General features: G+C 46.1%; 1 protein-coding gene across 1 annotated transcript in view; it reads right to left on the reverse strand.

Moving 5' to 3' along the window:
* alg8 (ALG8 alpha-1,3-glucosyltransferase) overlaps positions 1-13,579 on the reverse strand; it is a 45,090-nt gene that overhangs the window by 12,815 nt on the left and 18,696 nt on the right. Inside the window, exons 7-11 of the mRNA XM_034178355.1 lie at positions 10,497-10,600; positions 8,301-8,421; positions 6,635-6,774; positions 2,838-3,037; positions 1,905-1,939 (exon numbers count right to left, since the gene is read on the reverse strand). Coding sequence (XP_034034246.1) covers positions 1,905-1,939; positions 2,838-3,037; positions 6,635-6,774; positions 8,301-8,421; positions 10,497-10,600 — 600 coding nt within the window. The remainder of the gene's footprint in view (positions 1-1,904; positions 1,940-2,837; positions 3,038-6,634; positions 6,775-8,300; positions 8,422-10,496; positions 10,601-13,579) is intronic.

The raw sequence follows: 13,579 nt of genomic DNA on the forward strand, positions 1-13,579 counted from the left end.
ATGTAAATAAAAACAGAATACAATGATTTTCAATCCTCTTCAATCTATATTAAATTAAATACACCACAAAGACAAAATATTTAATGTTCAAATTGATAAACTTTATTGTTTTTGTGCAAATATTTGCTCATTTGAAATGGACAGATGCAAAGTGGAAAAGTGTGCTGTGGTCTGATGAGTCCACATTTCAGACTGTTTTTGGAAATCATGGACATCGTGTCCTCCAGACAAAAGAGGAAAAAGACCGTCCAGATTGTTACCAGTGCAAAGTTCAAAAGCCAGCATCTGTGATGGTATGGGGGTGTATTAGTGACCATGGCTCATGGGCAACTTACACATCTGTGATGGCACCATCAATGGCTGAAGGTACATCCAGGTTTTGAAGCAACAAGCAACGTCTTTTTCAGGGACGTCCCTGCTATTTCAGCAAGACAATAGCAAGTCCCTTCGGCTGCTCCCTTGTTTGCACTCGGGGTCACCACAGCAAATCCAAGGTGGATCTGCATTTTGAATTGGCACAAGTTTTACGCCGGATCCCTTCTGACGCAACTCCACATTACATGGAGAAATGTGGCCAGGGGTGGGATTTGAACCCAGAACCTGCTTGAACTGAAACCAAGCGCATTAACCACTTGGCCACCACCCCAAGCCACATTCTGCATGTTTTACAACAGCGTGCTTCGTAGTAAAAGAGTGCAGGTACTAGACTGGCCTGCTGCAGTCAATCAATCAATCAATCAACTTTTTTCTTATATAGCGCAAATCACAACAAACAGTTGCCCCAAGGCGCTCCATATTGTAAGGCAAGGCCATACAATAATTATGAAAAACCCCAACGGTCAAAACGACCCCCTATGAGCAAGCACTTGGCCACAGTGGGAGGAAAAACTCCCTTTTAACAGGAAGAAACCTCCAGCAGAACCAGGCTCAGGGAGGGGCAGTCTTCTGCTGAGACTGGTTGGGGCTGAGGGAAAGAACCAGGAAAAAGACATGCCGAGAAGGGGGGCAGAGATCGATCACTAATGATTAAATGCAGAGTGAGGCATACAGAGCAAAAAGAGAAAGAAACAGTGCATCATGGGAACCCCCCCACAGTCTACGTCTAAAGCAACATAACCAAGGGATGGTCCAGGGTCACCCGATCCAGCCCTAACTATAAGCCTTAGCGAAAAGGAAAGTTTTAAGCCTAATCTTAAAAGTAGAGAGGGTATCTGTCTCCCTGATCTGAATTGGGAGCTGGTTCCACAGGAGAGGAGCCTGAAAGCTGAAGGCTCTGAAGGTCCAGACCTGTCGCCCCTTGAAAATGTGTGCAGGTACTAGACTGGCCTGCCTGCAGTCCAGACCTGTCGCCCCTTGAAAATGTGTGGCGCATTATGAAGCACAACATACGACAACGGAGACCCCGGACTGTTGAACTAAGTGGTACATCAAGCAAGAATGGGAAGAATTCCACCTACAAAGCTTCAACAATTAGTGTCCTCAGTTCACAAATGCTTATTGAGTGTGTTAGAAGGAAAGGTGATTGTAACGTGGTAAACATCCCACTGTCCCAGCTTTTAGAACGTGTTGCAGGCATCCATTTTCAAAATTAGCAAATATTTGCACAAAAAACAATAAAGTTTATCAGTATGACATTAAATATCTTGTTTTTGTGGTGTATTCAATTGAATATAGGTTAAGAGATTTGAAAAGCATTGTATTCTGTTTATTTATATTTTAACAACGTCCAACTCATTGGAATTGGGTTTGTAATTTGACAGCACTTCTTTGTTTGTTAAAACACAGAAATTTTCCACAGAGTGTGTCGTGTTTCAGGAAGTGGTTAAGACGAATAAAATGTATATTCTCTGCCATGTGCGGAAAGTTTCGTTCAGGGGTGGATCATGAAGTGGGGTGGAGAAGACCATGGGGGATCTGGCAGTGGAATCCTATGGGGGATCTGGTGAACGTGTCAGTAATGTGTCAGAGAGTCAGGATTGGTCCCCACATATCCACAGCTCTCACACTCAGCACCAGTTCCCCTCAAGGCTGTGTGCTGAGCCCACTGCTCTTCACCCTCTTCACCAGGGGTGGCCAAGTTCGGTCCTCGAGAGCCACCTTCCTGACACTCTTAGTTGTCTCCCTGCTCCAACACACCTGAATCCACTGAAAGGCTCATTAAAAGTCTGCTAACGAGTCTTTCATTGGATTCAGGTGTGTTGGAGCAGGGAGACAACTAAGAGTGTCAGGAAGGTGGCTCTCGAGGACTGAACTTAAGTATACAGATGACACCACAGTGGTTGGCTGTATCACTTGAGGAGATGAGGCTGCCTACCAGGAGGAGGTGGACCAGCTGACGTGTGGAGTAGAGAAAATAACCTGCTCCTGAACACATCTAAAACCAAGGAGCTAATCATAGACTTCAAGAGAAACCAAACAGACATTCAGCCCGTTATCACTGGGGGGACCTGTGTGGAAAGGGTCAGGGACTTCTGTTTCCTGGTAGTCCACATAGAGGAGAAACTGACCTGGGGCCCAGGAACACCACACACTTGGTAAAGAAGGCACAGCATAGACTCCACTTTCTGAGAAAAATCAGGAAAAATAACATCAACCAGAGATGTCTGGTGTCTTTTTCCTGCTCTGCCACGGAGAGCATCCTCACATACTGCCTCTGGACGTGGTTTACCAGTTGCACGGGGGCAAACAGGAAAGAGCTCCAGAGAAGATCACTGGGTGCCCTCTACCCACAATGGGGGACCTTCATGGCTCTGACTGTCTCAGGAGAGCCAACACCATCCTAAAGGACTCATCCCACCCTGGATACGCTCTGTTTGACAGTACAGGGCCATTAAAGCAAGAACAAACAGACTGAAAAACAGGGAGAGGCTTGGGTTAGTGCAGTTAGTGAGGCTGACCTGAGGGGCAGGATGACGATGAGGATGGCTTTTTCATGCACGTGCCATCCGAAAATGAAGGAGCCCAGAGCGCACAGCAGCAGGCAGCGCAGGAAACCCCGAGCACCACGAGGACGGCGCCACAGGGAGACCAGCGCCGGCTTCAGGGACAGCAGGAGAACCAGATGATTACTATGAACACCAGAGCAGGTAAATCTATGTCCAGCAGAAAAGTGTAACCAAATTTACTGACATATATCACATTGATCTGTAACCATTTCTACACTCAGAGGTCTGAAGCATTCCGTTGGAAGCAGACGAAGAACTACAAAGATCCACCAAACACTCCTGAAGTTTGGTTTAAGGTTCACACTTAAGTCCATTTATTGAGGCAGGTTAATATTCAGGACGTCCTTAACCAGGGAGAAGTGACACACACACACACACACACACACACACACACAGATTACAACAACCTACAGCACAAGCAATAACCCAACATTTTTCTGTAATTCACTCGGTGTCGGACGCTTCTTACATTCTCGTGAGTGTAACTTTGTCTCTTGGCAGCTCGCTGCAGGGAGAAAGAAGGAGCTGCTTCATTAAAGTCTTGTTCCCCAACTCAAAATATAACATAGTGCTGAAATACCCTCGGTCGTGTGAGCATGTTATCAATGAAAGTGGGTGTAGAAATAATGTCACCTTTTGACCCCCTAGAATAGGTCCAGGTTAGCCACCTTTGAACCTGTGCCAAGGTCTGTGTTCCAAGAATGTTCCCTGTGAATTTGAAGACTCCGACAGTAACATGTAAACAACGCCACCACTCAGTCACCTCTCACATGTAAACAACGCCACCACTCAGTCACCGCTCACATGTAAACAACGCAAACCACTCAGTCACCGCTCACATGTAAACAACGCCACCACTCAGTCACCGCTCACATGTAAACAACGCCACCACTGTCACCGCTCACATGTGAACAAGGCCACCACTCACATGTAAACAAGGCCACCACTCGTCACCGCTCACATGTGAACAAGGCCACCACTCAGTCACCGCTCACATGTGAACAAGGCCACCACTCAGTCACCGCTCACATGTAAACAAGGCCACCACTCAGTCACCTCTCACATGTAAACAAGGCCACCACTCAGTCACCTCTCACATGTAAACAAGGCCACCACTCAGTCACCTCTCACATGTAAACAACGCCACCACTCAGTCACCTCTCACATGTAAACAACGCCACCACTCAGTCACCGCTCACATGTAAACAACGCCACCACTCAGTCACCGCTCACATGTAAACAACGCCACCACTCAGTCACCGCTCACATGTAAACAACGCCACCACTCGTCACCGCTCACATGTGAACAAGGCCACCACTCAGTCACCGCTCACATGTGAACAACGCCACCACTCAGTCACCGCTCACATGTGAACAATGCCACCACTCAGTCACCGCTCACATGTGAACAACACCACCACTCACTCACCGCTCACATGTGAACAAGGCCACCACTCGTCACCGCTCACATGTGAACAACGCCACCACTCAGTCACCGCTCACATGTGAACAACGCCACCACTCAGTCACCGCTCACATGTAAACAACGCCACCGCTCAGTCACCGCTCACATGTGAACAACGCCACCACTCAGTCACCGCTCACATGTGAACAACGCCACCACTCAGTCACCGCTCACATGTGAACAACACCACCACTCACTCACCGCTCACATGTAAACAACGCCACCACTCAGTCACCTCTCACATGTGAACAACACCACCACTCACTCACCGCTCACATGTGAACAACGCCACCACTCGTCACCGCTCACATGTAAACAACGTCACCACTCACATGTAAACAACGCCACCACTCAGTCACCACTCACATGTAAACAACGCCACCACTCACATGTAAACAAGGCCACCACTCAGTCACCACTCACATGTGAACAAGGCCACCACTCAGTCACCACTCACATGTGAACAACACCACCACTCAGTCACCACTCACATGTAAACAACGCCACTACTCAGTCACCACTCACATGTGAACAAGGCCACCACTCAGTCACCGCTCACATGTAAACAACGCCACCACTCACATGTAAACAACGCCACCACTCGTCACCACTCACATGTGAACAAGGCCACCACTCAGTCACCACTCACATGTGAACAACACCACCACTCAGTCACCACTCACATGTGAACAACACCACCACTCAGTCACCACTCACATGTAAACAACGCCACTACTCAGTCACCACTCACATGTGAACAACACCACCACTCAGTCACCGCTCACATGTAAACAACGCCACCACTCAGTCACCACTCACATGTGAACAACACCACCACTCAGTCACCACTCACATGTGAACAACACCACCACTCAGTCACCACTCACATGTGAACAACACCACCACTCAGTCACCACTCACATGTGAACAACACCAACACTCACTCACCGCTCACATGTAAACAACGCCACCACTCGTCACCGCTCACATGTGAACAAGGCCACCACTCAGTCACCTCTCACATGTGAACAACACCACCACTCACTCACCGCTCACATGTAAACAACGCCACCACTCGTCACCACTCACATGTGAATAAGGCCACCACTCACTCACCGCTCACATGTAAACAACGTCACCACTCACATGTAAACAACGCCACCACTCGTCACCACTCACATGTGAACAAGGCCACCACTCAGTCACCACTCACATGTGAACAACACCACCACTCAGGCACCACTCACATGTAAACAACGCCACTACTCAGTCACCTCTCACATGTGAACAACACCACCACTCACTCACCGCTCACATGTAAACAACGCCACCACTCGTCACCACTCACATGTGAACAACACCACCACTCAGTCACCTCTCACATGTGAACAACGCCACCACTCAGTCACCGCTCACATGTGAACAACGCCACCACTCAGTCACCACTCACATGTGAACAACGCCACCACTCAGTCACCGCTCACATGTGAACACGCCACCACTCAGTCACCGCTCACATGTGAACAACGCCACCACTCAGTCACCGCTCACATGTGAACAACGCCACCACTCAGTCACCGCTCACATGTGAACAACGCCACCACTCAGTCACCGCTCACATGTGAACAACGCCGCCACCACTCAGTCACCACTCACATGTGAACAACGCCACCACTCAGTCACCGCTCACATGTGAACAACGCCACCACTCAGTCACCGCTCACATGTGATCACACCACTACTCAGTCACCGCTCACATGTGAACAACGCCACCACTCAGTCACCGCTCACATGTGAACACACCACCACTCAGTCAACGTAAACAATATCATGTAATGTAGCATTTTAAAGCGAGTCCCTCGGTTTTTCTGCTCAGGTGCGTTTCTCAGAGGATGCTGGTGTCACGGTCTGATCACACAGAAGTGCTGTGATGATTGATTTAAACTTAAAGTGCCAATCAACCGTGATCAGGTGTGATCACACCTGATTGATCAGGTCTGTTCAGATTGGTATTTCTTATTTATATAAAGCAGGAACAAAAGAGGACAAAAAAAAAAAAAGATCCATGTGGAATGTCATAAAAGCAAACTGTACTTGTCAAACGTTCCTAAACTTCTTCATCAGCATTCTGGGATCCACACAGTTAAAGGCTTTGGATAAAATCAATACACTGATTCTGGGCAAAGGCATAACTAAGCAAAGAATTATTTAATCTTTAACTCACCAGGATGGACAGCAGAGTGCAGACGAGTGTGACCGAAGGAGAGACAGAAGGTAAGACTGAGTGCTGGAACTCCTGAACCAAGCCGCCCGTCATGGAGGCTCGAGGAAGCTCCGCCTCTTGCAGTAGCTTCAGGCGAACACCTGTTGGAGGAGACACTTCCACTCATTCGCACTGAAGCAGTACAATTAGAGGAAGAAGTTCAGAGACATTTAACATTTAAATAATCAACCACGTGTCAGTCACACGGTCCAGCGCCTCTGATCCTCCCACAACTGGGGGTCGGACACAAAAGGTGCCACGTTCTATAAAACTACACTTCCAGATGTAAAAAAAAAAAAAAAAAACCTGATCTCAGATCAAATCGACAAAAACAAGTGAACGGTTTAAAAAGTTTCAGGACAGAAATGTCTAAAAAGGACGATTTAATTCATTCTACTGTAAAATCATTTTAACTCTGTTCAGAATCATAAGTCATCATGACGCCTGTCCTCTCCGTGTTTTAATGAGCTGATGAATGCTCCTGCTTCTACCAGCATCATCACACCAGATGGGTTCAGACTCGGAAACCTCTTCCCAGTGAATTCTGGCATTGCCCAGGAATGTGTTCTGGTTGCTAATCTGTTCAGTTCTTGTATGGACTGGGTATTATGTCGGACTGTACAAACCAGTGGTTTAGGTATTTGTGCTGGTGAGGAAAGGTGTCCTGACCTCGACTTTGTGGACGATGTGATCTTTGTGGAATCAATGGATTCTCTGACTGTAGCACTTGAGAAGCTGAATGAGGAATCAGAGTGCCTGGGTTTGAGATGGAAGCCTGGATCCAGACTAAGATCCAGGCTTTCAATGACTTTCTGGACTCATCCATCAGAACTGTGTCTGTATGTGGTTAAAGTGTTGAACTTGCAGAGACATTCCCTGATCTCAGCAGACATGGAAGATCTTATGAAGTCATGAGGTCAAAGGTCACAGGTATTTGGTGATGCTGACATCTTTGCTATAGAACAAAGGTCCAGGGTTATAGGGTCCTGGTGCTTCCTGTCTTACTGACTCAAGTGTTCAGGACCCCGACACTGAAGAAGGTCAAAGGCACACCCACGGTTCAACTGGTTAAGGACACGCCCACCGTTCACTGGGCTGCAGCATACAGATACTTTGGAGAGAGGGGGATGGACCGACTGTCTGCCTGGGTGGTTGTCATGTGTTAGCAAACATGTTAGTAAGTTAATTAAATGCTAAACTCAAGTTTCGGTAGATTTGGTCTTTCTGACTTTTGGTCTGAATCCCTGCCAGGTGGCGGCAGCGTCACCGTGTCTGCTGCAGCCAGAGGGCACCGATGCCCCACAGTGGACCGACTAGGTCACGAGTGTCTGTGAGAACCTTACATGAACTTCAAAGGCTGTGTGGTTTGGGTGACACCCATCAGCTCCACCCCCTCCTTAAAACCCTCCTCCGAATGCAGCTTGAGGGGAAAACAGTCAGTCACCTGGTTCAATCCAACAAAACCACATTTGGCTCCAGACTCAATTAAACGTCAACATTTTACAAACAGTCTGTCGGGACCAACAAAGAGAAACACATTTGATTCATTTTGCAGAAATTTTTAAAACAAGAAAACAGAGTGTTGATAACACAAACAGTCTGACAGCTGAAGGAGGCGGCGTCTCACCGAGCAGCACCAGGCTTTTGTCCAGGATGTTGTACAGAGCCCAGATGTTGGGGGCCCAGTAGGCGTGACAGAGACCTCGTTTAAAGGGGAAGAGGCGGGACAACACCTGTGGGAGCTGACCCTGCAAAAGACACACACACACACACACAGTCAGGTCCAAAAACACACACACGGGCCTCAGGCCTGCTGGGCACTCACTAAGTCATGATCCAGCCCTTTAGAACCAGTTGATACAGTTCTGGACCTTTTTCTGTTCCCGTGCTCTGAGCCATCAATGGTTTTCTTCACGTCTTGCCATGATCATGCTCATTTTATCATTGGTTTTGTTTCTATTTCATCATCCTTGTATTTGTTCACAGTTACTTCAGTCCTACTTTGATTCTGTTTATTTCATTTCTTGTATTATGCTTTTGTCACTGGCTTGGTTTTCTGTGCATTATTTGTGTGCCACGTATTTAGTTTTGCTTTATTATTTATTGTTTGTTTTCTCTCTTGGTCCCTTATATTGCTTAATTTTGCTTTTATCTGATGGTTCGCCTTTAAGTTCTCATGTTCATGCTTAGTTCAGTTCTTGTTCATTGTAGTATTTTATTCTGTCCTCAGTTTCTGTTCATGCTCTGTTCATAGTCCTTTGTTTCTGTTTGACCTTTGTTCTCTGTTTCCCTCACGCCCGTCTGATTATGTTCTCACTCCACTGCACCTGCCTCGTGTCTCTGTCTCTCACTTTGATTCTGTCTGCTTTGTGTTTTCCTTCACTCACTCTCTTTGCACTTCCTCACACATCTTTGTCTTTTACATCACCCACTCTGTGTTTTCCTTCCTCATTATCTTGCACTGTGCACAATCTTTGTCTTCACTGGCCACACCCCTTCCAAAGACTTCCACACACCTGCTCCACATCACCTTGATTAGTTTGCTCCTCATTAAGCCCTCACTGTCTCACAGCTCACTGCCAGATTGTTGATTTCCAGCCTCCGTCCCGTACTTTGTTTTGTCCTGTTTTGCCTGCCGGTAGGTATTTTGACTCTGCCTGTTTTTGACCTCGAGATTGTCTTGCCTCTGATAGCTGTCACACTGTGTATTTTGACCTGTGCCTGTTAATTGACTATGCCTCAGCCTCTCGTCTGTCTACTACCTCTGCCACACTGCTGGACCACCTGTGTACCGAATCCCTGCTTGATTTATTATAATAAACCCACTTCTAACTGCATCTGCTGTGAGAGTTTGCATTTGTGTCCACCCGGTTTGTGCCACGTCCTGATACACTAGATCCAAAAACACACACACACGGACCTCAGGTCCAAAAGCAGAATCCATGAGATGGACAATTCATCTTACAAACCAATGTAAAGATCAAAGGTCAGACAGCATGGCATGTTGCCAATCAATTACTGATAAAAAAAATTTTAATAAAATTTTACTTTATTTTGAAATAGTCAACATGCTCTCATATTTTCTCACTTTAGAGCTGTTTAAAATTAAGCTGTGTTTTATTTCTAACATGTTATGTTGCTTGTATCATAAAGAATATTTCCAGTTTGTCATTTCTGAATCTGAAGCTGTCAGCCCTGCTGGAGAACGCCTCCCACCCCACACGTGACACCCTGACTGCACTACACAGTTCCTTCAGTGACCGGCTGCTCCACCCAAAGTGTGTGAAGGAGCGACACTGCAGCTCGCTCCTTCCTGCTGCTGTCAGACTCCACAGCCAGCACAGATCATTAAAGTAACAATTTTCTGTTCCTCTTGTGCAACAGTACTTGTACACTCATGTACATTATTGTACACTCATATACATTACTTGAACATTCATAGATAATATGACCAAACATTGTTTATTGCTTGTAAATAGTGTATTTTACTGTATATATTGTTACTGTGCACAGTACTTGACTGCTGTGTTTTTTTCTGACCTATTACTTAGCAGAGTTGTTCTGTGACTGTCCCTGTGCTGCTGTAGCATCCTAAATTTCCCCATAGTGGGATTAATAAAGGATTCTCTTATTTTATCTTCAATGTGTCACAATTAGATTATTTTCATGTTTAATAATTTTTAACGTTTTCAATAATAACTGAAACAACTATTATTTTAGCTTCCTCTCCCATCAATATACAGACTATAAAACATGATCCAATTAGCCACACCTCACAACTCACACAACACAACTCAGCAAAGACAGAGGAGGCTGCACCCACCATGGTGATAAATGGGCCGAAAGACAGCGTGAAGACGGACCCAACAATACCGGCCAGAGCCAGCAGACGGCGCAGACTGAAACTTGTCCACTGGACCGAACCATCTGCACACAAAAACACACGTTACAAAAAACAAACAAACAAAAACGACAAGAACAAAATGCAGGTGCGGTCGCTACAGTTCCGTTAGCACGCCAGGCGATAACAGGTCATTTATCAAAAATGTTATTACCAGACTGACAAAGACAGGCCTGAATGTAAGATCACTGCTCTCATGCTGCTTTGGTCCAATTGTTTGTGAGTATGTTATTTCCCACGTGGTCATGAACACAGCATGCAAAGGTTCGAGATCAGAAGGACTCAGCAGGAAAACGGTCTGTCAAAACCTAATGACAGGTGTGGTATGGAACCCAGACTGCCAACTAGCCATGGCGGTCGCAGATTGGCCATCAGGAGATCCGCCACACTGTGCTTCAATGAAACCTGGCTCAGTGAACATATTCCAGACAGCACCCTGCACCTTCCCGGCTTCCACCTGCTGCATGCAGACCCTGTAATGGAGCTTTCTGGGAAAGTGAGAGGAGGCGGAACATGCTTTTATATACTCAACAAAAATATAAACGCAACACTTTTGGTTTTGCTCCCATTTTGTATGAGATGAACTCAAAGATCTAAAACTTTTTCCACATACACAGTATCACCATTTCCCTCAAATATTGTTCACAAACCAGTCGAAATCTGTGATAGTGAGCACTTCTCCTTTGCTGAGATAATCCATCCCACCTCACAGGTGTGCCATACCAAGATGCTGATTAGACACCATGATTAGTGCACAGGTGTGCCTTAGACTGTCCACAATAAAAGGCCACTCTGAAAGGTGCAGTTTTGTTTTATTCGGGCGGGATACCAGTCAGTATCTGGTGTGACCACCATTTGCCTCATGCAGTGCAACACATCTCCTTCGCATCATCCGTGAAGAGAACACCTCTCCAACGTGCCAAACGCCAGCGAATGTGAGCATTTGCCCACTCAAGTCGGTTACGACGACGAACTGGAGTCAGGTCGAGACCCCGATGAGGACAACGAGCATGCAGATGAGCTTCCCTGAGACGGTTTCTGACAGTTTGTGCAGAAATTCTTTGGTTATGCAAACCGATTGTTTCAGCAGCTGTCCGAGTGGCTGGTCTCAGACGATCTTGGAGGTGAACATGCTGGATGTGGAGGTCCTGGGCTGGTGTGGTTACACGTGGTCTGCGGTTGTGAGGCTGGTTGGATGTACAGCCAAATTCTCTGAAACGCCTTTGGAGACGGCTTATGGTAGAGAAATGAACATTCAATACACGAGCAACAGCTCTGGTTGACATTCCTGCTGTCAGCATGCCAACTGCACGCTCCCTCAAATCTTGCGACATCTGTGGCATTGTGCTGTGTGATAAAACTGGACCTTTCAGAGTGGCCTTTTATTGTGGGCAGTCTAAGGCACACCTGTGCACTAATCATGGTGTCTAATCAGCATCTTGATATGGCACACCTGTGAGGTGGGATGGATTATCTCAACAAAGGAGAAGTGCTCACTATCACAGATTCAGACTGGTTTGTGAACAATATTTGAGGGAAATGGTGATATTGTGTATGTGGAAAAAGTTTTAGATCTTTGAGTTCACCTCATACAAAATGGGAGCAAAACCAAAAGTGTTGCGTTTATATTTTTGTTGAGTGTATAAACAAAAGTTGGTGCACAGATGTTACGGAGTTAAAGAAGATGTGCAGTCCTCAGCAGGAAAATTGTTTCATAAACTGTCGCTTGTTCTATACACCGCAGGAGTTTTCCTTGTTCGTGCTGGTCAGCGTGTATATTCCACCTCAGGCATGCGTAACGGAGGCACAGCAGCAGCTCACTGATCAGATCACAGACATGGAGAGAAAGTATCCAGACTCCCTGTTCTAATGCTCCACTATTATCCCAGTCCCAAAGGAACCCTCCATAACAGGACTAAATGACTACAGGCCCGTCGCCCTGACATCTGTAGTCATGAAGTCATTTGAACGGCTGGTATTGAGCCAGCTGAAGGACATCACAGGACCCCTGCTGGACCCTTTGCAGTTTGCCTACTGGACAAAACAGGTCAGTTGAGGACACAGTAAACATGGGTCTGCATTACATCCTGCAGCACCTGGACTCGACAGAGACGTACGTGAGGATCCTGTTCATGGACTTCAGGTCGGCGTTCAACACCATCATCCAGATAAAAGAAACAGTTAAAAGACTTTCAATAAAAGAATAATAAAAACAAGATAAGATGCCTTCAGAAACACTAAAATAGTTCAGCCTCCGCATCAAGTGAATCCTTTGTTGTCCACGTTTAACTATTGACTGTGTTCTGGACAAACTTTAAATCAGAGTCAAACATAGTTCCAAGGTACTTGTAGGAATCAACAAATTGTACATCTTCACCGTGGCTGATATGAGCTGCTGGTGAAGGGCCCCAGTCAATTATCAGTTCCTTTTTTTTTTTTTGGACATTAAGGTCCAGGAAGGTGTCATCACACCATTTAACAAACATCGACAGAGCGTCCCCATGACCTTACACAGAACCTCAAAGTCAGTTCTGATGATGAGTCTGTGTACAGGATAAAAAGCAGGGGAGAGAGGACACAGCCCTGAGGACAACCAGTGTTGGACATTGAAGGTTTGGACATGTGACCATTCACTAAAACCTGCTGGACTGTTTCTTAAAAAAATTAAGAGCAGCAATAAAACCTGCCCAGGCAATTTAAAATAAAAGGAGAGCCTCTCAATTAAAACATGAGGCTGCATTTTATCAAAAGCTGACCAAAAGTCAGCAAATAAAAGTCTGGCATGAAATTTTGGCTTTTCCAGGTGCCTATAGACTCTGTCCAAAATAAAAAGCTTGGCATCATCCACACTTTTCCCAGCCTGATAGGCAAACTGTAGTGGATCAAGTTTGCCCTCAGTTAAGAAGATGACTTGCTCTTTCAAGATTTTTTCAAATGTTTTCATTATCAAGGATGTCAGAGCCACAGGTCTAAAATCATTCAGATCCCTCGGTTTGTTTGACTTT

The sequence above is a fragment of the Thalassophryne amazonica genome, chromosome 9, assembly GCF_902500255.1.
Source record: "Thalassophryne amazonica chromosome 9, fThaAma1.1, whole genome shotgun sequence".
Taxonomy (NCBI): domain Eukaryota; kingdom Metazoa; phylum Chordata; class Actinopteri; order Batrachoidiformes; family Batrachoididae; genus Thalassophryne; species Thalassophryne amazonica.